We start from the raw sequence: 23375 nt of genomic DNA, 5'->3' as shown, positions 1-23375 counted from the left end.
CACTTTTCAGCTCCTCAAAGCAGATTACATTTGGGTACTGTATATATTTCCTTGTCCCCAGAAGGCCTACACTCTAAGTTTAAATGTCTCATTCCTACTAGGCCAACCCTGACTATACTTTTTTAAATCAGATTTGAATAATTACATGATGGAGCAAGTAGTCCAAAATGAAATTAAAGAACAAAAAAAAAAAAAAAACAACCAAGGGAAACTTCTCCTTTAAAGATAGGAAAAGATTATTTTACCCCTAGAATGTTTCCACCAAGTCACTATTACACTTCAAATGGAAAACATACATTTCAACAGTTACCAAAAAAAAAAGTCTTTCAGTAGATTGCATGAATAAACTTGCAATTATTCAGCACAACAAGGATAATAAAATCTTAACACATAATAATAAAAATATTAACACATACCACATGTTTAATGTCAACACCGATAACATTCATATATTGGGCACGTATGGTAGTCATATTTCTCCTCTCACAAACAGGCGAAGCAATTGGCAACAGGACTAGCATCAACGAAGGAATCGCAAAGATATACCTGAAAAAAACTAAATTACAATACCATCAAATAAGAACATGCTAAAAACACCACTTAACAGGCTTTAGTCAGCCGTAACAGGAAGGTTGCAGCAGAGGCCAACACAATAAACCATGCTGACCCTTTTAACTCCTATTCTAGTGTGGGCTTTTCGGTGCTAACCTAATCACAGTATGTAATAGGGGTTTTAGCACCAGAAAAACCTGCGCTATAAAACCCACGGCAAGGTTAATACATTTCATGCTAATAGCATATTTCCTTTTATTGTGCAAAATGTAATGCCTGGCCAGAGGCAGGGATTAAACTTCCCACATTAGAGGACACCAAACCCCCCCCCCCCCTCGGGCAGGCTGGGATGGGGGGGGCCTGCCCGAGTGGGTTAGCCCACAAGTTCTCCCTCCCTTCCCAGCATGCTGAACCCCCTCCCTCTCATCGTAAATAGAAGTTGGGCCGGGCAGGCCAAGCAGGTCTGGGTCCAGTAGGTCCTACTTATCCTCCCAGCCCCTTCCTTCTCATCCTAAACAATTAAAATGGGCCTAGCGGAACACCCACTGCTAGAACCCCCTCTTACCCATTAAAACAAATGGGTACTCCAAATCCCCCTTCCCCAAGACCACCCCTATCTCTTCCGGCAGGGCTGTTCTCTCACTGGCAAACAATTGGTCCCTCCTATAATCATATGTCAGTGAAAGAACCAAGCTCCTTTCAGAATTCTGATAGGGCAGCAGTGAAGGAGTGAATAAATGAATATTAAGTGCCCGACACTTAATATTAATGTATTCACTCCTATGGTCCCTCCAGTGTCACAGGTCAGTGAAAGCACCGATCCCCTTTCAGAATTCTGTGGAGGCACCAGTCAGCTGCCAGCGAAGGAACAGCCCTGCCAGAGGAGGGGGGAAGGAAATGTGGAGGGTTCCCTCTGTTTTAATGGGGTAGGAGGGCCTGATTTAATTTTTTTTTAAAGTGAGAGGGAAGGGGCTGGGAGGAGAAGGAGGACCTACCTGACCCAGACCTGGACCCAACTTCCCCTGCTTGGCCTGACTTCATTTTAAGGTGAAAGGGAAGGGGGGGGGGGGGCGGGAAATGGCATGCTAGGAAGGGAGGGAGGACTATTTGCATGTCATTAGCTTTCTGCATCCTGTGGAGATCGCCTTTTTTTTTTTAAACACACACATTTAATAAACCCGTGCTAAAATCTAACTCCAATTTTAGAGCAGGTTTCATTACTTCAGCCTGCAAACCTGGAGATATGATATTCTGTTCTTAAATTTACAAACTCTCCAAATAGCAAAAGAAAAAGAAAAAAAAAAAGACTTGGTACTCCGGAGCAAAAGGTGTAAAACTGGTACATCAGCTTGACATCTAACAAACAAAATAGGGCAGGATACAATTAATTTTGTACTAGGCAAAAACGTTACACTACTACAAAGTAGGCAAGATCACAAAAAGTGCAATGCTGGGTCAGACCACCAGACCATTGAGCTCTGCATCACCTCTGACTGTGGCCAGTCTGGGTTGCCTGGAAATATCCAGCAAATCCTCAATATGAAAGTCTGCTTTCATGCTGATCTCCACAAGAATGAAGAGGTGGAGAAACCAAAGTCTATCTGGCTAATAATTATTTATGGACCTGTTCCCTAGAAACGTATGCAGTGATATATTTGGACAAGATAAATGACAAAAGAGGATTAGAAATTGCGCATATTTTCGTGTTTTAATGCATAGGGTTAAAAAAAAATGCAGTCTCCCTTTTGTTTTTTTAGGCTGGCGTGCCTGGGGTGAGGGGAGGGGGGTAGAGAGAGGACGTGTGCCCAGGGAGAATGAGGAGGAAAGTGCCAGAGCTTGGGAGGTCAGACAGAGGGTAGAAAGGGAAGAAAGGTCAAGAGGAAAGACTATGAGAGGCCTGTGGGGAAAAGGGGGACAGATGAGAAGAGAGAGAATAAGGGAAGGAAAAGGGACAGGGCTGTGCAAGAAGACTGCTGGGAGGGGAGAGGGAGAAGAAAAGAAGGTAAGGAGGAAAGGAGGGAGGAAAGAGGAGGAAGGAGGAGGAAAAGGTGCGGTGGGGAGCTGGTGGAGGAGTGCTCCTAGGTGTGGAGTAAAGGAGCAGAGTGCAAGGGTTGTACTCTCTAGGGGAGAAATACAACCGTTATCTGGCTAACCAGCTGAGCCACACAGCAGTCGGAAATGGATCCCCATGTGTCCTATCTAGCCTACTCGTATAATGGAGTAATGTGGATCATGATAGACTTTGTGATCTGTGTTATTACTCTGAAAGTATTCCCCTGAGAATACTGCAGCCTAACATTAAGATTCTCGCAGAACAACCTCCCTCCCCCCTCCAAAACAAAATTAGTGGGGCGGTGGAAAGCAGGAATACAACATGGTGTGTACCTTGTGTATCCCTGCTAAGTCCTGGAGAAATTGTAAGATCCCTGTTAATGTATCTTGATAGGAGCTTTCCTGTTACTCCTTTTAATCAGCAGACATGTCTGGATACCTCTGAAGTGCTCTATGAATTACCGTAAGCAGGATGTTATAGAAACTGTTACAAAGTGGAGAACCAGCAATTCATACACTGTGGAATATGCTTAGATATTTCAGAAAAATCAATTAAATATAAAAGGGGCTCACAGTGAGAAATATCCTGTGACACAACAGGTAATAGTGAATCTTTCAATGGAAATCAATAGAGCTTCCAAAGAAACAGCGTGAGAAATCAAATGAATCAACCAATGAATGAACAAACCACACTGAAAATCCATCTTTTTCACGCACCACAAAACCAGGGCGTGTTGTCAAAGCCCCAGTGACTGCAGAGTGCACGTGAAGCCCTCACTGACCGTCAGCATCAATGAGCTACCCTTCCAACTCTCTCCTGGAGGCACACCTACCCAGTCGGGTTTTCAGGATATCCATAATGAGTATGCATGAAATACATCTGCGTACATTGGAGACTCAAGGGTATGCAAATCTATTTTATGTATACTCATTGTGGCAATCCTGAAAACCTGACTGGATAGTTGTGTCTCCAGGAGAGGGTTAGGAAACACTGTTTTAAGGGGCCTATGGGCAATTCCTGTGAACTTCAGTTAGGCTCACCCTGAGATTATAATGGGGGGAGGGGAGATTTGTAGTAAGGACATTTTGGCTTCCTCCCTGCCACCAGGGAACTACTTTCTTCATAGAGAATATTAGTTATCATTTAATAAAATAGTTTCCAATCTTTGCTGTTTCTAGTCCAGCATCTCTTCTCACTCATTGTCCTTTTCCTTCTTTTTCTCTCTGGTGCCCTCCCTTCCTTTTTCTATTTAGGTTTGCATCCTTTTTGTATCCTCTTCTCCTGTGTGTCTTCCTTTTTTTCACCTTCTAGTCTTGCTATTGTAGAGACCCCTAGGACTCTTTTTTTCACCTTCTAGTCTTGCTATTGTAGAGACCCCTAGTCCATCAACCCGGATAAAGACAACAGGAAACCTTGGTTTACCACAGAGTTGAAGTCCCGTAAACACGAGCTTAGAAACAAAGAAAGCCAATGGCGTCAAAGCCCATCTACGACAACCCTCCTCAACTACAAGTCATGCCTCAATACCTACAGAAACGAAATCAACAAAACAAAAAGAGAATTTTTCTCCAAAAAGATACACCATTTCTCATTTGATTCAAAAGCCCTCTTCTCTTATGTTTCAGCCCTCACTAAACCCCCCGGACCAAACATCCCAGACGACCAAGCTCAAAAAAAAAGCCAGTGAACTTGCAGACTTTTTCGACAACAAAATCACAGCACTCGTAGCCCCCCTCAAAGGACTAACACCATTCACAAGCCTCGCAAACAACCACAACCAGCAATCAACTACATCAACCGCTTTTCAACCCATCACACACACAGCTGTCCTTGAATCTCTTGAACCCACGTCCACCTTAGAAATAGCGAATATCCTAAAGAAGATAAAACCGTCCTCTCACCCCTTAGACCATATACCATCAAACCTGCTGAGTTCAATCCATGACATCATTGCCAAGCCAGTTGCCAATATCATTAACTGCTCCCTCGCCCAAGGCCAAGTTCCGGACCAACTCAAGTCAGCACTGCTCAAACCTCTCCTCAAAAAACCCAACCTTCCCACCACAGATCCGGCCAACTACAGACCTATAGCTAACCTCCCCATGCTAGCTAAAATTATGGAGAAAGTTGTCAACAGACAACTTGCTGAATTCCTTGAAGAGAACAATATCCTCACCAATAATCAATATGGATTCCGAAAGAAAAAAAGCACCGAATCCTTATTAGCCACACTAGCGGACACCATCATCTTCAATCTCGAAAAAGGCCAACCTTGTCTCCTCGCGCTCCTGGATCTTTCCTCAGCTTTCGACACCGTGAACCACCCTAACCTACTACAACAACTGACAAATATCGGCATCACTGGAGCAGCTTTTAACTGGTTTAAATCCTTCTTAGAGAACAGATCATACAAAGTTAAGATAAACAATAAGGAATCTCACCCCATCCAAGCCAAGATGGGGGTACCACAAGGATCATCACTCTCCCCCACCCTCTTCAACATCTACCTTCTCCCACTCTGTCATCTGCTTACTAACCTCAAACTCACCCATTTCCTATACGCAGATGACATACAAATTCTCATACCTATCACAGAGACCATACACAAAACCATGGATCATTGGAAAAAATGCCTCTCATCCATCAACGATCTTCTAACCAGCCTCAACCTTGTTCTAAACACCAAAAAAACGGAAATCCTCATAATAGCACCAGATAAATCTGCCCCGCCAACATCCAGCAACCCTCCAGATGCCTCAGGATACTCCACAGCACCTCAAGTCAGAGATCTGGGAGTACTACTAGACAACAGACTCAGCCTCAACAAATTCATAAATAACACCACAAAAGAATGCTTCTTTAAATTACAAGTGCTGAAGAAACTAAAGCCCCTTCTACTCTATAGGGACTTCCGCACAGTACTCCAGGCCATCATTCTCACTAAATTAGATTACTGTAATTCACTCCTGCAAGGCCTTCCAGCATACACTACCAAACCACTCCAGATGGTACTGAATGCCACTGCAAGAATACTTACCAATGCCAAAAAAAGGGACCATATCACCCCGATCCTCCAGCATCTCCACTGGCTTCCCATCAAATATAGGATTCAGTTCAAGACCTGCATGATGATTCACAAGGCCCTTCACAACATCTCCCCACTCAACCTAACTTTCCAGCTTCAACTACACTCTTCTAACAAACCAACCAGAACGGCATACCAGAATAGAATGATCACACAACCTGCAAAATCTACCCTGAGAAAACGTGCTCTATCCACAGCGGGCCCGTCTCTCTGGAACTCACTACCACCAGACCTCCGTCTTGAACCATGCCACATTACTTTCAAGGCGAAACTCAAAACTTGGCTATTCCATCAAGCTTTCCCAGAGAGCTAATAGCAATAAGAACAAACATCCAGCCTTGCCTTGCAGCAATGTAATGTTCATCTTGCTTCAGTTACATGTACCAAGTTATTTCCTAAGTTTATTTCAGTTGTTTTAAATTAGATTGTACTTTATTATAGTTTATTCGATATGTTCCATGTTCCATGTATGTTCCATGTAAACCGCCTTCCCGGCGATAGTTTTCTCTGTTAATTGTGAACCGGAGTGATATGTATTGTATACAGGAACTTCCGGTATATAAAAACCTAAAAAATAGGACTCCGTTAGATGGCCCTTGAGTTACTCAGCTAGTAGGGACAAACCATTCCTGACAGCACCTCCCCTCGAGGATGGCCAAGGTGGTTCGTTCTCAGTACAGAAAGAGGGGAGGGGCTAAGTCAGTGTAGAGTGTGGTCCTTTTGATTTGGATTTCTGAGTGTGAGGAGCTATTTTTCTTGCCTCTGGTTTGAGTTAAGGCCTCCCAGCCTAACTCAAACCAGATGTTTTAGGAAAAGATCCCTTTCAGCGAACCCCTGCCTGCTAGGATTTGCCTCAGGTGTGGTGACAAAGAGACTTTTGAATTGTTTTCCCCTTTTTGGTTTGTGCGGAAGTTAGTGCCACCCTTCCTCACACTGAAGCTGGGTTGATATAGCCTGGTTTCTTCCAGCAACAGACCTGTCCCCAAAAGTGGTCCTATCAGAAAGAGTCCAGAGTACGAAGGATGGAGAGAAGTGACAAGATCTCTGGAGACCCATCCCTGGAATCTCCACCCCTTCGGGACACTTGCCATGGTTTGACAGAACTGGGCTCTGGTGGACCTCAGGTAGGAATTTGAGACAAAGGGGATCCTCCTCCTCACACGTAGCCATTTCCCTGCCCAACTGGATGTCTTATTCTCTCACTCCTTGAGGGATAAACTTTAGCCCAGAAACCAGAATGAGCACCAATCTGTTCAGGACAGGTTATTCCTAATTGATTAGACTTTATTTATTCTGAAGAAAATCAAAGTAAAATTTATTCTTGAACACTGACTGGTCCCTGCAGCACCATCAGTGAAAAAAAAGAGGAGTAACATAGACAAAGGAGTTGATTAGACTAACCCGCTTCAGCTTTGACGGTCAACCTTCCCCCTAATAAAAAAAAAAAAAAGATCCACCTCTTGCGACAAGAAGATAGTGGCAGTGACAGTGGATTTAGCCCCAAAATATAAATTCTTTTATGGCCTCTGATACAGACCATCCACTAAAAATGAGGTTACACTATCTTCTCTCCTTTCAGCGTTTCACCTCTTCTTCTCCTGCACTCTCGCCTCCATTCCTCTTACTCTGCCTCCTATGTTATCCAACTGAAGTCCCTCCTCCCCCCCCCCATCCCAATCCAGGGTCCTCTACTTCTCTATCTTCCTCTTCACCTCTCCCACATCTCTCTCCCCCTTTTGTGTGTCCTACGCTTGCTATCCCCCACCTAATCTTTACTCTTTGGGCCTCCCAATTCTTGATCTCCTTTCATACACACACAAACACACACTCTTGCCCCCCCCCCTCTCTTGCTCTCTTTTCTATCCCCACAGTCACTTTCTCTACTCCTTTACCCCCTAGGTCAGTGGGAGCTCTAAAATTTGGAGAGGGACTCCCCAGGGAAAGCTTTTCCTGAATACCGCCCTCATTTCCTCTTCTCTTTCTGCCCATTCACAGCTTTATGCTAACCAGAGATAATCAGAGGGGAGAGGTGGGGAAGGAGCTGCAGGCTCTTGCCTGCCTCCCCTGTGTCCTAGTGCCTGCCGATTTTTCACCCTATGTTAGACAAAATAGAAACAGTCACACGGGACAGGGAGGATGTTTAAGATCCATGATCCTGGGTGCTGTCCCAGAGACCTGGAGTTGGGTCACTAAGCCCAGAATCTGTGGATCAAATCCAAAGATTTGACTAAGCTGCAATAACACAACACCATGTGAATTTGATGTTTAACACACGCATTAAAATGGGGCTAATGTCATATCAGCAATGCTTGTATCAAACATTAATGAGCTGCATTGCATGAAAAATGACTGAAGAAATAGATCAAGAGTCTATGCATGTTACATAGACTATAAAATCATAGACGTATAAATCATATACGGAGAACAAACAGATTGGCTCAAAGCCACTATCTGACTTTATACACCTCAAAGAAACCTAAGATCCGCAAACAAAGGCTTATTAACTATTCCTATAATTACAGTCGGCACATTTAACGCAGGTCAGAGAGAGCCATATCCCTTGCAGGTTCAAAAATCTGGATTGCCCTACCGATGGAATTAAGACTGCAGCAGAACCTAAAAACAACATTTTAAAAAGACCTAAAAACATGGCTTTTTCACAGAGCTTTTGATGAGCAGGATCAGAAAAACCCGGCAACAAGTTATTTATTTATTTATTTTATTTATTATTTTTATATACCGACATTCGATCTCAATTGAGATATCACACCGGTTTACATTCAGGTACTGTAGGTATTTCTCTATCCCCAGAGGGCTAACAATCTAAGTTTTTTGTAAGAACATTCTGAATTTAATTTTAATTTTTTCTATTTCTTAGCATACTGTATTTAATTTGATTTTATGTTTTTGCTTTAAATAATGTTATTGAATACTTTTAAATTGTATCATCATCTTATTCATGACTACTTAACTTGCTTATGTAAACTGTTGCGATGGTACCCCACAAACGACGGTATATAAAAAAATCAATCAATAAATATTCAAAAGCCATTTAGGTGGATAAACTTTAAAAAGTCATCCATCTAAATGGCAAAATCGGCATTTTCAGTGATTTATCCGGCTGAATTCCAGCCAGATAATTAGAATTTAGCCGGATAAGTGGAGGGAGGGGGACGCTCAGGGAGGAGTATATTAACTGGGAAATTTATCTATCGCCAATATTCAGCATTAGCCAGTTAAACTTATCCGGCTAACTCTGGTCAGACCATAAACCTGTCCTAATGATAGCCAGATAAACTTATCCAGCGGCACAACCACGTCGTTGAGTATACCCTGCTAGTTAGCCAGATAACGTTATCCGGCTGACCAGCTGAGCCACACAGCAGGTGGAAATGGATCCCCATGTGTCCTATCTAGCCTACTCATATAATGAATGGAGTAATGTGGATCATGATAAACTTTGTGATCTGTGTTATTACTCTGAAAGTATTCCCCTGAGAATAGTGCAGCCTAATATTACGATACTCGCAGAATAACCTGCCCCCCCCCAAAAAAAAAAAAAGCCCAAAGAGGTATGTAGCCCTGAATTTATCCTCCAAAGACAAAATTATCATCCCCCAAAAATGCTACCCCGGCCTCCCATGCCCTACCCAACTTTGGAAGAAAGAAAAAAAAATCAGCCGCAACCCTCTTCCCCCCAGGTCGCACCCTCACCCCAGGTCAAGCTGAGGTCTTCAGGGCCAGAAGTCATGCCCAAATGATCCTGCCTTGCTGGAGTAGCAATTCAAAATGAAGCCGGCTGATTCACAACTCTCTTTTGCCTCACACACGTCCAGCTCCTTATCAATTAGCGTAGATCACAGGTCACAGGCTGGTTCTACATAAACTGAAACCTCAAAGCATTTCCTCTGTTATTTAGCAAAAACTACACCATGAAATCTATTTGCATATCTGCTATATGAGCTCCAGTTACATCTCCTTGATCTGAAAGTTGATTTTAACTTTTTCCTGCTCCTAGGCACCATCAGTGCAACCGCCTCCATCCCATCTTTTGGTAGTCTCTGCCATGCAGTGAAACCTCCAGGGATAGCATATGAGCTGATATCACCAAAAAACTGCCCAGTCCCCTGTGGACCACCAGGTTTGCAAAAAAACTGCGTCTCTGATTGGGACGCATAAACTATACCATCTGTTCTGTCTCTGCAGCATATCTGAATGTATGTGTATATGTGTTTCTTTAGTACATTGCTGCCTGCATCAATTTATGTCATTGCTGAGCTTAGGTTCTCTACACATTGTAAAGTTAAACCTCCTTATTGGTTATTGTTTAAAATGTCACTGAGCTGCTGCTGTTTGCTCCCCCTCTGTCTATGTTCTCCTGCTTCTTCCTATTGGTCTTTTGCCCCTTGGAATCACTAGAAGATCTCGCTTCCTGCTGAAACTTCAGTTTGGATCTGGTTCTTGACAAGCTTGCAGCTCTCCGGGACCCTCACCTCGCTTCTTTGTTTCCCTGCTTTCTTTTGCCTCTATTTCCACCAACTGCTGGTTTCTGCTATTTACTGGTAGCTACAGTTTCCTCTACAGTCGCAGTCATCTGGTTATGAATGAGCTCTCAGTTTCTCATCACAGCTATATCAGGTCTGCTATCTGTGTGGTTACCTTCAATACCGCGCCCTTTACAGTGAGCGTCAAACTATTTATCGTTCAGTAAATGTTTTGCTATTGAGATCTGAGTTCTCTTTCTTTGGAAGCTGAGACAGGAAGAGCTCTTTAACTTTCTATATAGGCTCCCAAGCTTGGACATCAGGAATGGAGAACAGAATTCTATCTAACGGGGCACGTGGCAGGGTGCTATAACCTGGACCTACCTTGACATTTTTTTACTACCCTTGGAATTCCACTGCCTAGAAATCCAGCCCTGAAGGCCCTGCCTCAGAGAGATATTTATCTATTTACCTAGCCGAATAATATACTTTCACAGTTCTTCCGTCTCCAACCCCTTTACTAATAATGGCCTTCCCCACTCTACTCAATCTAATTCATAGCTTTTCACAAATTATCGAAGCATCCCCTACCTTCACAAATACATGCATTGTCCTAGAATCTTTATCCAGATATCTGCCACCACCTTCCCTCTTTATCCTATCTTGGCAGTTTGTGTCCTCCCGTAAGTTTTCCGCCCCCTCCCTCCCTCCCCGTACCTCCCACTTTTCATTCCACACCCTTGTAAATATGCTATCATGTATATAGACTTATTTTCATTTAATTATCATGTATATAGACTATTTTCATGTAAATATTCTATTATCATGTACTGAGTTTCTATCATAATCATCTGTTCAAGTTTTTTTTTTCCCTGTTACAATGTATTCAGTTTTACCCTGTATGATGTAAACTGTTGTTACTGCTGTAAACCGTTGTGAAGGCTTGCTCAAAACCACGGTATATAAAAACTGACAAATAAATAAATAAATATTTCCAATATCGCTTAGGCCTGAGTATGCTATAGTACAAAGACAGTTCTTGTATGGATAATTAATGAATTCCTGATATCTGACAATAGTCATTTGTTATAGTTAGTTTTATTAAATTCTGCCAGAAGCAATAAATATTTTGTACTACTATGTCATGTACATGTACAGATTTAACAGATCTCTACCAGAAATTAAAAGGAATATTGTTATGAGGAGAGAATAGAGAAGTAATTAGTGTGGGTTGGTAGCTCTCTCATGCAGGAGCCTAGAATGAGATATATATATATATATATATATTGTCAGATATCAGGAATTCATTAATTATCCATACAAGCCTTCACATATATATATATATATACACACACACCCCCATACCACCAAATTAGGGTGTGGAAACTTAAGATGAGCCTTCCATGGTTGTCCCCTGATTTTGTTTATTTTTAGGAAGGAAGGGCTTGGAGTCAAACTTGGGTTCAGAGAGAAGACAGAGAGCCTTTGCTCAGTAAGAGACTATGCTCTGGAACTTCCTTGAGGGGTGTTTTCCCACCCTCCTAATCTTATATTTTGGTTTCCCTTTTTGAGACTTTTTGCTTTCTAACATGGTTGAGTATTCAACCAGCGGCTCAGTGTATGTAACTTAAAGGTGTGGTGTTTCTTATTCAGAGAATGCAGGCAGACTGTGACTAGTTCTCATCCATTCCAGGAGCAAGGCGTAAAGGTGAGAGAAGACTGCTTGGGAACTTAGCCATAGATTCACTACTTATCTATTAGAGAAGACAGAAGGAGGAGGAGTGAACCCAGTAGCCAAAAGATATCATCCGATATCAATTGGCAGGGAGTTTACCAACTACCCAAACTGGGAATGAAATTGGACTTAAGACATTGGAGTTTAATTGCTTAACAGAAGAAAGGTCATAAATCTACTTAAAAATAACTAACTAAAGCTACAAAGTACTTTCATGAATTTCACCATTCATCAGTAAGAGTTATGTTGGAAAACATCCATGCTTTCAGCTGTGATTATCAGTGCTGTATAGAAGAACTGTTCCGTAGGATATACTAAATGCAATGCACAGGACCTAGAAGATTATTCTTTCCCCCACTCAGGGAATCTTGGACACTCAGGGGAATTAACATCAATGGGAAGATTTAACCATTAAAAAACTGGAGCTTTTATCGGAGACTATCAGCCTAGATGTTTTATTGGTGGGCCTCTTAAAATTAGGTCCAACTGTACAAAGCCTTAACCAATCCATGACTCATTTAGAAGATTATTTCTGAAAGTCCATCATTTTAGCAGCTGCTTCAAATATTTATGAATATCCATACAACTCTTTCATTATTTGCTTTATTATCCTGTTCATGAATAAAATAGTGAGGTTGCTGTTAGTACACGTGAATGCATGAAAATAAATGTCTATAAAGAAAATTATGTAAGGACTAAAAACATAAGAAATGGCCCAGCTGGGTCAGACCAAGGGTCCATCAAGTCCAGCATCCTGTTTCCAACAGAGGCCAAACCAGGCCACAAGAATCTGGCAATTACCCAAACACTAAGAAGATCCCATGCTACTGATACAATTAATAGCAGTGGCTATTCCCTAAGTCAACTTAATTAATAGCCATTAATGGACTTCTCCTCCAAGAACTTATCCAAACCTTTTTTGAACCCAGCTACACTAATTGCACTAACCACATCCTCTGGCAACAAATTCCAGAGCTTTATTGTGCATTGAGTGAAAAAGAATTTTCTCCAATTAGTCTTAAATGTGCTACTTGCTAACTTCATGGGATGCCCCCTAGTCCTTCTATTATTTGAAAGTGTAAATAACCGAGTCACATCTACTCTTTCAAGACCTCTCCTGATCTTAACCTCTATAATATCCCCCCTCAACCGTCTCTTCTCCAAGCTGAACAGCCCTAACCTTTTCAGGCTTTCCTCATTGCAGAGCTGTTCCATCCCCTTTATCATTTTGGTTGCCCTACTCTGTACCTTCTCCGTCGCAACTATATCTTTTTGAGATGCGGCGACCAGAATTGTACACAGTATTCAAGCTGCGGTCTCAACATGGCGTGATTATAGAGGCATTATGACATTTTCCGTTTTATTATCCATTCCCTTCCTAATAATTCCTAAAATTCTGTTTGCTTTTTTGACTGCTGCAGCACACTAAGCCGATGATTTTAAAGTATTATCCACTATGATGCCTAGATCTTTTTCCTAGTTGGTAGCTCCTAATATGGAACCTAGCATCATGTAACTACAGCAAGGGTTATTTTTCCCTATATGCAACACCTTGCACTTATCCACATTAAATTTCATCTGCCATTTGGATGCCCAATCTTCCAGTCTTGCAAGGTCCTCCTGTAATGTATCACAGTCTGCTTGAGATTTAACTACTCTGAATAATTTTGTATCATCCACAAATGTGATAACCTCACTCGTCAAATTCCTTTCCAGATCATATATATATATATATACATTTATACTGAAATGCACCGGTCCAAGTACAGATCCCTGAGGCACTCCACTGTTTACCCTTTTCCACTGAGAAAATTGACCATTTAATCCTACTTTCTGTTTCCTGTCTTTTAACCAGTTTGTAATCCACGAAAGGACATCCCCTCCTATCCCATGACTTTTTAGTTTTTGTAGAAGCCTCTCATGAGGGTCTTTGTCAAACGCCTTCTGAAAATCCAAATACACTACATCTACCGGTTCACCTTTATCTACATGTTTATTAACCCCTTCAAAAAAATGAAGCAGATTTGTTAGCCAAGACTTCCCTTGGGTAAATCCATGTTGACTGTGTTCCATTAAACCATGGCTTTCTATATGCTCTACGATTTTGATCTTGAGAATAGTTTCCACTATTTTTCCCAGCACTGAAGTCAGGCTCACTGGTCTATAGTTAACTGGATCGCCCCTGGAGCCTTTTTTAAATATTGGGGTTATATTGGCCACCCTTCAGTCTTCAGGTACAATGGATGATTTTAATGATAGGTTACAAATTTTAACTAATAGATCAGAAATTTCATTTTTTAGTTCCTTCAGTACCCTAGGATGCATACCATCCGGTCCAAGTGATTTGCTACTCTTTAGTTTATCAATCTGGCCTACTACATCTTCCAGGTTCACAGTGATTTCGTTCAGTTCGTCTGACTCATCACCCCTGAAAACCATCTCCGGAACTGGTATCTCCCCAACATCCTCATTAGTAAACACTGAAGCAAAGAATTCATTTAATCTTTCTGCAATGGCCTTATCTTCCCTAAGAGCCCCTTTAACCCCTCGGACATCTAATGGTCCAACCAACTCCCTCACAGGTTTCTTGCTTCAGATATATATTTTAAAAAGTTTTTATTATGAGTTTTTGCCTCTATTGCCAACTTCATTTCAAATTCTCTCTTCGCCTGTCTTATCAATGTTTTACACTTAACTTGACAATGCTTATGTTTTATCCTATTTTCTTCAGATGGATCCTTCTTCCAATTTTTGAAGGATGTTTTTTTTGGCTAAAATAGCCTCTTTCACCTCACCTTTTAACCATGACGGTAATCGTTTTGCCTTCTTTCCACCTTTCTTAATGTGTGGAATACATATGGACTGCGCCTCTAGGACTGTATTTTTAATCCATGTCCAAGCCTGTTGAACACTTTTAACCTTTGCAGCTGCACCTTTCAGTTTTTTTCTATTTTCCTCATTTTATCAAAATTTCTCTTTTGAAAGTTTAGTGTTAGAGCTGTAGATTTACTTATTGTCCCCCTTCCAGATATTAGTTTAAATTTGATCATGTTATGATCACTGTTGCCAAGTGGCCCCAGCACCGTTACCTCTCTCACCAAATCCTGCGTTCCACTAAGAATTAAATCTAAAATAGCTCCCTCTCTTATTGGTTCCTGAACCAATTGCTCCATGAAGCAATCATTTATTACATCCAGGAACTTTATGTCTCTAGCAAGTCCTGATGTTACATTTACCCAGTCAATATTGGGGTAAATGAAATCTCCCATTATTATTGCACTGCCAAATTGGTTTGCTTCCCTGATTTCTCTTAGCATTTCATCATCTGCCTGACCATTTTGTCCAGGTGGATGGTAGTATACTCCTATCACTATACTCTTACCCAACACACATGGGATTTCTACCCATATAGATTCTGCTGAGCATTTAATTTCTTGTATGATCTTTATCCTGTTGGACTCTATACCCTCCCGGACATAAAGTGCCACACCCCCTCCAAGTTGATCCTCCCTATAATTGCGATATAATTTGTACCCTGATATAGCACTGTGCCATTGGTTATCCTCCTTCCACCAAGTCTCTGTGATGCTAATTATGTCAATCTCATCATTTGCTGCTATACACTCTAACTCTCCCATCTTACTTCTTAGATGTCTGGCATTGGCATACAGACATTTCAAAGTGTGTTTTTTGTTTGTTTTAACAACCTGCTTTCCAGTTGTTTGGGATAATTCGGAAATTATTATCTTTGGTGATTTTTTACATATAGGCATATGGACTATGTTTGCTTTTAATGGAACCTCTCTGTTGGGATGCCCTAACTCTCCTGTTTCATTAGTATCCTTCAAGGATACATTTCTCTGAAACATGTACTGCTGAGTGACTGTCGGCTTTCCCCCTTGTTCTAGTTTAAAAGCTGCTCTATCTCCTTTTTGAAAGTTAGTGCCAGCAGCTTGGTTCCACTCTGGTTAAGGTGGAGCCCATCCTTTCAGAAAAGTCTCCCCCTTCCCCAAAAGGTTCCCCAGTTCCTTACAAAGCTGAATCCCTCTTCCCTGCACCATCATCTCATCCACGCATTGAAACTCTGGAGCTCTGCCTGCCTCTGGGGACCTGCACGTGGAACAGGAAGCATTTCAGAGCATGCCACCCTGGAGGTTCTGGATTTCAGTTTCCTACCTAAAATCCTAAATTTGGCTTCCAGAACCTCTCTCCCACATTTTCCTATGTCGTTGGTGCCCACATGTACCACGACAGCTAGCTCCTCCCCAGCACTGTCTATAATCCTATCTAGGTGATGCGTGAGGTCTGCCACCTTCGCACCAGGCAGGCAAGTTACCAGGTGGTCCTCACATCCACCAGCCACCCTGCTAACTACATTTCTAATAATCAAATCACCAGTCTCCCAGGGCTACTGCCCTCCTGGGCAGTAGCCCTGGGAGACTTGTCCTCAGTGCGAGAGGACAATACATCACCTGGAGAGCAGGATCAGTTCCTGCTACACCAGGGTGGTGATCTCCTACTGGGAGACCTTTCTGATCCAAGGCAGCACTGGGGCTGCCAGAATGGATTTGGGACTTGGCTACTATGTCCCTAAAGGTCTCATCAATGTACCTCTCTGTCTCCCTCAACTCCTCCGCTACTCTAGCCTCCAGAGATCAGACTTGTTCCCTGAGAGCCAGGAGCTCTTTGCACCGAGTGCACACACACAATCTCTCACCAGCAGGTAAAAAAAATCATACATGTGACACTCAATGCAAAACATTGGAAAGCCCCCCTCTTGCTGCTGGACTGCTGCCTTCATTTTAGTTTTATTGCGTTCCTAGTTAAGTTTAGGATACTAAGGAAGTTGGAATGAGAGTACTTTAAATTTACAGGTGAATTTACTAATTCTTCAGCTAGTGTCCTACAAGGGGATGATTAAACTTTTAATAAGGGCTGGTACAATAGTATGATTTAGATAAGACCTTGATTGATTTTTAATGAGAAAGTGTCTCGTGCCTAAAATTCAAGGGTTGAGTGGGTGGGAAAGACAGACATTAGAATTAACTATCTCTGACTTGCTTATTACCTCAGACACACACAAACTCTAAGTAATATATCCCTTAATTTCACCTTTCACCAAACTTTTATAAGCCCAAAAATTTCCGAAAGCTATATTTACCAATCCTCTTTAACCACCGTTAAATTAATCTTCACTCAGTTAATGGGAGGGTTTGAGATTTGCGCGCCTAATGGCGCACGCTTCCGGTCCTCCTCTACTGCAAAGGGTGCGGGGCCTCTGGAAGCTGGGGCTGTGGAAGTCAATCCCTGGATCGCTTGCGGTGACCTCTGGACTCCTCTCCTGGGGGTTGCTGGGAGCAGTATGCAGATGAGCCTTCCGGTCCTCCTCTACTACATTTCTCAACTAACTTTAGTGAGCTAACACGCTCTTCCTCAGGTCAAAACAAAATCAGCAGATCAGAGTAAAGAATGCCATAATTTATGATTTACTTGTACTTTCAGGCAATGTCATCATCCTTTTCATGGATTTGCTAATTTTGTTTTGGCTACAGGGAGTGAGCGCCAGCTCCTTAAAGCTAGTCAATAAATGTATTGTTTGTCCAATAAAAATGTATTCCTTATATAATAATATTGTTATTGTCCTCTCATTTTATGTTAAACCTAGTACCCACCATCACAAAAAATACTATAAGCAGGGAACAGCATAATATAATAAAGTACTAAGCACAGAATCATAAAACAGAACAAAACAATTAAAACTCATCCATAAAACAAACATCACAGCATAAGCAGCTAGCAACACCAAGCCTCCTCGGCAGCCCCCTCCAAGTCTTAACCTATTCCCCAGAAAGCCTCCTGGTAAAGGCATGCCTTCACCAGTATCCTGGCAGATATATAATCAGTAGCCTCTCGCTCCAGGCTTCAAATGGTATTGTATTCCACAAATAAGGAGAGAGCACGTATATGACCTCTGCCTGATATAGTCACCCATCTAATAATTTTTGGAGAGAGGTGTTACTCAAACGTAACCTGTTTGATCTTAATGTATGAGTGGGAAAACCCTCACCAGATTCATTCACATGCAATGCCTTTTTTTTTTTTTTTAAGGCTTTTTGTATTGCAGGTGAATACCTAATAGGCTCATCAACATGCATTTGCATGTGATGAGCGCTATTAGTTTTTGGGGGAGGGGGAAGGGGGGGGGGGTTGGCCGCGCGTTTTCCACACGCTATCACCCCTTACTGTACTGTATAAGGGGTAATAATAGCGCGTCAAAAATGCACGTCCAAACGGGGGCTAATGGTGCGCTCAGCTGAGCGCACTGTTCTGCATTGGCCTATATGTTAGGAAAAAAAAATATGAACCATTCCAATACCACTCCATTTATTCAAACATAAATTCAGCTGCTGCGGAATGCCATTTCTCCAATAGGAATTTATTTAACTTGGTACCCTCTGCCGCTATTAACATGGTGGTGGTGGAGGCATTGGACCTCTCTTTCGGGGGGAGGGGGGGGGAAATTGCTGCGTTTTGGATCCATTAGTGTTTTTCAGGAATTTTTTAAATAGCTCTTGGTGATTGGTTACCTGAGCTGGCAGGAGTTTTCCCTGGTGGATGTGTTGGACCTCTCCTCAGTCTGGTGCCAGTTATAGCAGGACGTTGTTTCCCTCCCCTTCTGTTTATGCTATGTTTTATGCTATTTTCTTTTTGGAGGCTTTATGTAGCAGTTATAGAAGGCGGAAAACCCAAGTCCGAGTTTTATTAATCTGCACTGATTTAAGCTGATGGGGGGGGGGGGGGGGGGGCGGTTGGCAGCAAGGTACTGACGGGGGATGGGACTGTGACCTTTCAAAGGGAAGGTCATAATTATGTGTGCCACTGGGGTCTGTAGTGGCATGCTGAAGGCGGGGCGGTTGGAGAGTAAGAAGGCATCTTGTTGGTGGGGCTCAGGTTATAACTGTAATTGAAAATAAACTGTGGACTTTTGTAAATCTACAACATTTGTATGTACATTTCTTACTGGAAAGGGGTAAGAGAAGAAGATGTACTGTTTTCCATCAGACCCATGTTTATCACATCATTAAGAACATAAGAAATTGCCATGCTGGGTCAGACCAAGGGTCCATCAAGCTCAGCATCCTGTTTCCAACAGAGGCCAAACCAGGCCACAAGAACCTGGCAATTATCCAAACACTAAGAAGATCCCATGCTACTGATGCAGTAGCTATTCCCTAAGCAAACTTGATTAATATCCGTTAATGGACTTCTCCTCCAAGAACTTATCCAAACCTTTTTTGAATCCAGCTACACTAACCACATCCTCTGGCAACAAATTCCAGAGCTTTATTGTGTGTTGAGTGAAAAAGAATTTTCTCCGATTATTCTTAAATGTGCCACTTGCTAACTTCACGGAATGCCCCCTAGTCCCTCTATTATTCGAAAGTGTAAATAACCGAGTCACATCTACTCTTTCAAGACCTCTCATGATCTTAAGGACCTCTATCATATCCCCCCTCAGCCGTCTCTTCTCCAAGCTGAACAGCCCTAACCTCTTCAGCCTTTCCTCATAGGGGAGATGTTCCATCCCCTTTATCATTTTGGTTGCCCTTCTCTATCGCAACTATATACTTTTTGAGATGCGGCGACCAGAATTGTACACAGTATTCAAGGTGAGGACTCACCATGGAGCGATATAGAGGCATTATGACATTTTCCGTTTTATTAACCATTCCCTTTCTAATAATTCCTAACATTTTGTTTGCTTTTTTGACTGCTGCAGCACACTGAGCTGACGATTTTAAAGTATTACCCACTATGATGCCTAGATCTTTTTCCTGGGTGGTAGCTCCTCATATGGAGCCTAACATCGTGTAACTACAGCAAGGGTTATTTTTCCCTATATGCAACACCTTGCACTTGTCCACATTAAATTTCATCTGCCATTTGGATGCCCAATCTTCCAGTCTTGCAAGGTCCTCCTGTAATGTATCACAGTCTACTTGTGATTTAACTACTCTGAATAATTTTGTATCATCCGCAAATTTGATAACCTCACTCATCGTATTCCTTTCCAGACCATTTATATATATATTGAAAAGCACCGGTCCAAGTACAGATCCCTGAGGCACTCCACTGTTTACCCTTTTCCACTGAGAAAATTGACCATTTAATCCTATTCCCTATCTTTTAACCAGTTTGTAATCCACGAAAGGACATCGCCTCCTATCCCATGACTTTTTAGTTTTCGTAGAAACCTCTCATGGGGAACTTTGTCAAACGCCTTCTGAAAATCCAAATACACTACATCTACCTGTTCACCTTTATCCACATGTTTATTAACCCCTTCAAAAAAATGAAGCAGATTTGTTAGGCAAGACTTCCCTTGGGTAAATCCGTGTTGACTGTGTTCCATTAAATCATGTCTTTCTATATGCTCTACGATTTTGATCTTCAGAATAGTTTCCACTGTTTTTCCCAGTACTGAAGTTAGGCTCACTGGTCTATAGTTGCCCAGATCGCCCCTGGAGCTTTTTTTAAATATTGGGGTTACATTGGCCACCCTCCAGTCTTCAGGCACAATGGATGATTTTAATGATAGGGTACAAATTAGTCTGCTGTAATAACATTCTGGCAGCATGTAATTGTGTATTTTATTTCATTTCGTTATACTCACCTCAAAAAAAAATCACTTTGTAATTAAAAGTATTTGAAACATAAATATACTGTAACAGAAGTGGAATATCTCATAAATGGCTCACAACATGAAGCAAAACTTTCAAAGATGGAGCTCCATTGTAATTATAGTATTTCACTTCTAAAGTTCTTAATCCAAATAATTTTTTCAAGGAATTTTTAATGCACAATAAAAAAAAACAAAAAAAAAACTTATTCACACAGCTCAGTTTTATGTGCACTTATTTCTTCAACAAGGAACCCTGCCATATGCAAACTGTTGCACAGACTAATGGCTCATTTATATTATTATGTTTCAGATGCTTTAATTACAAATTGATCTTTTGAGGTGTTTATCTTGTTCAATTTGGTTGGTAATTTTATCACAGTATTATCACATGTTATTTTACTAACATGACCTGAATTTCAAGACCGTAGGGACAGGTATAAAAGTACATAAATCTATTCTTCCAAAATAGCTCTCATGGATGCTGCCCTCTAGCATCCTAGCCTTCAGGCCTCTCCGGATTAGAAATGGCCATATTCTTTACAAGGCTCAATCTTTCTATTCATGTGATTTTGCCATGGAAATGATTCCTTCTAACGTCAGGGAGGTCTTTGTGGAGTTAGGATGGTATTTAACAGCTCTTTTTACTTTTTGATGTATTGGGGGTCACAAGAATGAACATTTCAAAATGATTGGGAGTGCTAAATTAAACATAATTCACCCCTCCCTAGACAGAGTGAAGGAATTTTCTCAATATGGGGAGTGAACAGGCACCCACTGCAGCCACAGAGCTAACCCCCCCCCCCCCCAAACTAATAAATGTTAAAACCATAGATCTGCCCTGGCGATAGGGTGCCCTACTGGAACCCAAAAACACCACAGCCTGCACCAAAATAAAGTTCAAAATGGGCAGTCGACCAACAGTAGCCAGATCTTTTGCTGCCATATTCTGTATCTATAAGACCAAACATTCATATTTTTTTTTTTATCCTAGCAAATAGTTACAGACACAAAACGTCACAAAATGGCACTTAACCCCGAGGAGATCGAAAGGCAGTCAGCGACCCTAATCTCTCTGCTGTGCCGGCTACAGCTTCAACTTTCCTTCACCAGTTCAAAGTGCGTCGGGGTCGGAAGAACTCAACGCGAGCACAAAATAAAAATAATAATAATAAATCATGCTACACGAGCTCCATTTTCTACCTCCTCCGCTCGAAGCCGACCCGCCCGAGCTCCCAAACGCACCTGCCCCGGGCTGCGCACCGCAGGCGGAAGTTCTGCTTTCGATAGGAAACCGTGGGGCTTTCCCAGCCTGGTGCCGCATAAAAAGGCGGCGGGGAGCGGCGCAGCCGATCAGTGCAGGCTGGGAGAGAGCCGAGGGCTGCTGTGGGCGCCGCCGCCGCCGCCGTCCTGGCTTCCGCGCCTCTCGCTAGCCCGCCCTCCAGCATGGGCTGACAGCAGCGGCGATCCGAGGCACGCCATGTGCTAGCCAAAGCAGTGGCCCAGCCGGCGCACTTTTATGAAAGGTTTCTTTTTCTTTCTTTACTCTTTTTTTTTTTTTAGCCTTCTTTTGTTCTGCCGGCGTTTTTTATAGATTTTTTTTTCTGGGGTGGGTACAACTACGCTAAACCGCTTCTTCGGCATTTGCAACGAGGTAGTGGGACTCACCATCTAACATGGTCCGGAAGGTGAGTGGAAGGGCTGAGGGATTGCGCTCATTTTGGAATAGTTCTGGTCATTGCTGCTGCTGCTGCTTCTCTCGCTTGCACCGTTTGCAGATTTAAAAAAAAAAAAAGTGCAAAAAAAAGCCGCTGCCTCGCCAAGGGGCTTTGCTTTGGCTGCAGTTGTCTCCTCTTGGACTTTAAATGAGCTTCATCATATAGGGGTGGAAGATAACGCTGTCAAAACGAAATCCTGCCGCTGGCTTTACTTTTTCCATGTGAACTTCCGTCTGGCTGCCAGCGAGTACTTTCAGTTTCATGTTGCTCTCAGGCGCCATAGGACTTAAATATCCTCTGGGTTGGAGAGGGGACCTCCCGTTGGACCCTTCACTCTCTTACGCTTTCTTCTCTCTCCCTCCTCCCACCCCGCATGTATCCCAGATTTTTCTTGCCCCTCCCCAACCCCATGCTCTATATGCGCCCTCCACCCCACTTTTTCCCCGCTCTCTTCATCTTCCTTCCTTTTTCCACTCTCTGCCAGCCAGCCGTTAAACGGTGCACTTCCATGCACGCAAGCCATTGCTCCCATTAAAGTTATTCTGAGCGGGCTGGTCTCATTGCTAAGACCTGGCACCATGTGGCGAACAAATGGGCTCCACTCTCCTACTGGTTTCAGAGATTCCAAAGGAGCGCCCTTGTCATGAGGGAGACTTTAATCACCCTGTGACCCCCACCATGCACCTCCTGAGCATTACTTTTTCAGATAAAACCTTCCTTTTCCTACCTGGAGCATCCTCCCACCACCCTCTGTTCCATGGCAGCATAAACAAAATTTGAATTAGCATAACTTTAAAACGTGTGCTACTTCACTTTCTTTTATGCATGTGTTACCATGTATCTTAACATATGTGCTTATGTTTTCTTTTACCAACTCTCAAATGTACATAACCAAGCTCAAAGCCGGTTACCTCAAGCCCTTTTTGTCCTTTCTCCTGCTGAGTGCTAATTTGTTTTGGCCTGCATTACTATCTGGCAGCAAGAAAGGTCATCACCCTTAAAATTGCTGGGCTTTTCGAACATGGCACAAGTCCATCGCTTGCTGGGAATCTGTACCTGCAGCGGTGC

General features: G+C 42.4%; 1 protein-coding gene across 8 annotated transcripts in view; it reads right to left on the bottom strand.

Annotated features, from left to right (window-relative positions):
- IL7 (interleukin 7) overlaps positions 1-22646 on the bottom strand; it is a 92538-nt gene extending 69892 nt beyond the window's left edge. For 2 of the 8 annotated variants that reach the window (XR_003854852.1, XM_029591520.1), the window contains exons 1-2: positions 21793-22250; positions 417-546 (exon numbers count right to left, since the gene is read on the bottom strand). Coding sequence is in view for 7 of the 8 variants with exons in the window: in XM_029591520.1 (XP_029447380.1) it covers positions 417-546; positions 21793-22037 (375 nt within the window). In the remaining variant the exon portion in view is untranslated. The other 6 variants (XM_029591523.1, XM_029591521.1, XM_029591517.1 and 3 more) reach the window with 6 other exon arrangements.
- Between the last annotated feature and the right edge of the window lie 729 nt (positions 22647-23375).

This window comes from Rhinatrema bivittatum, chromosome 2 (assembly GCF_901001135.1).
Source record: "Rhinatrema bivittatum chromosome 2, aRhiBiv1.1, whole genome shotgun sequence".
In the NCBI taxonomy this organism is placed as follows: Eukaryota; Metazoa; Chordata; class Amphibia; order Gymnophiona; family Rhinatrematidae; genus Rhinatrema; species Rhinatrema bivittatum.
This window is presented reverse-complemented; position numbering and strand designations above follow the sequence as displayed.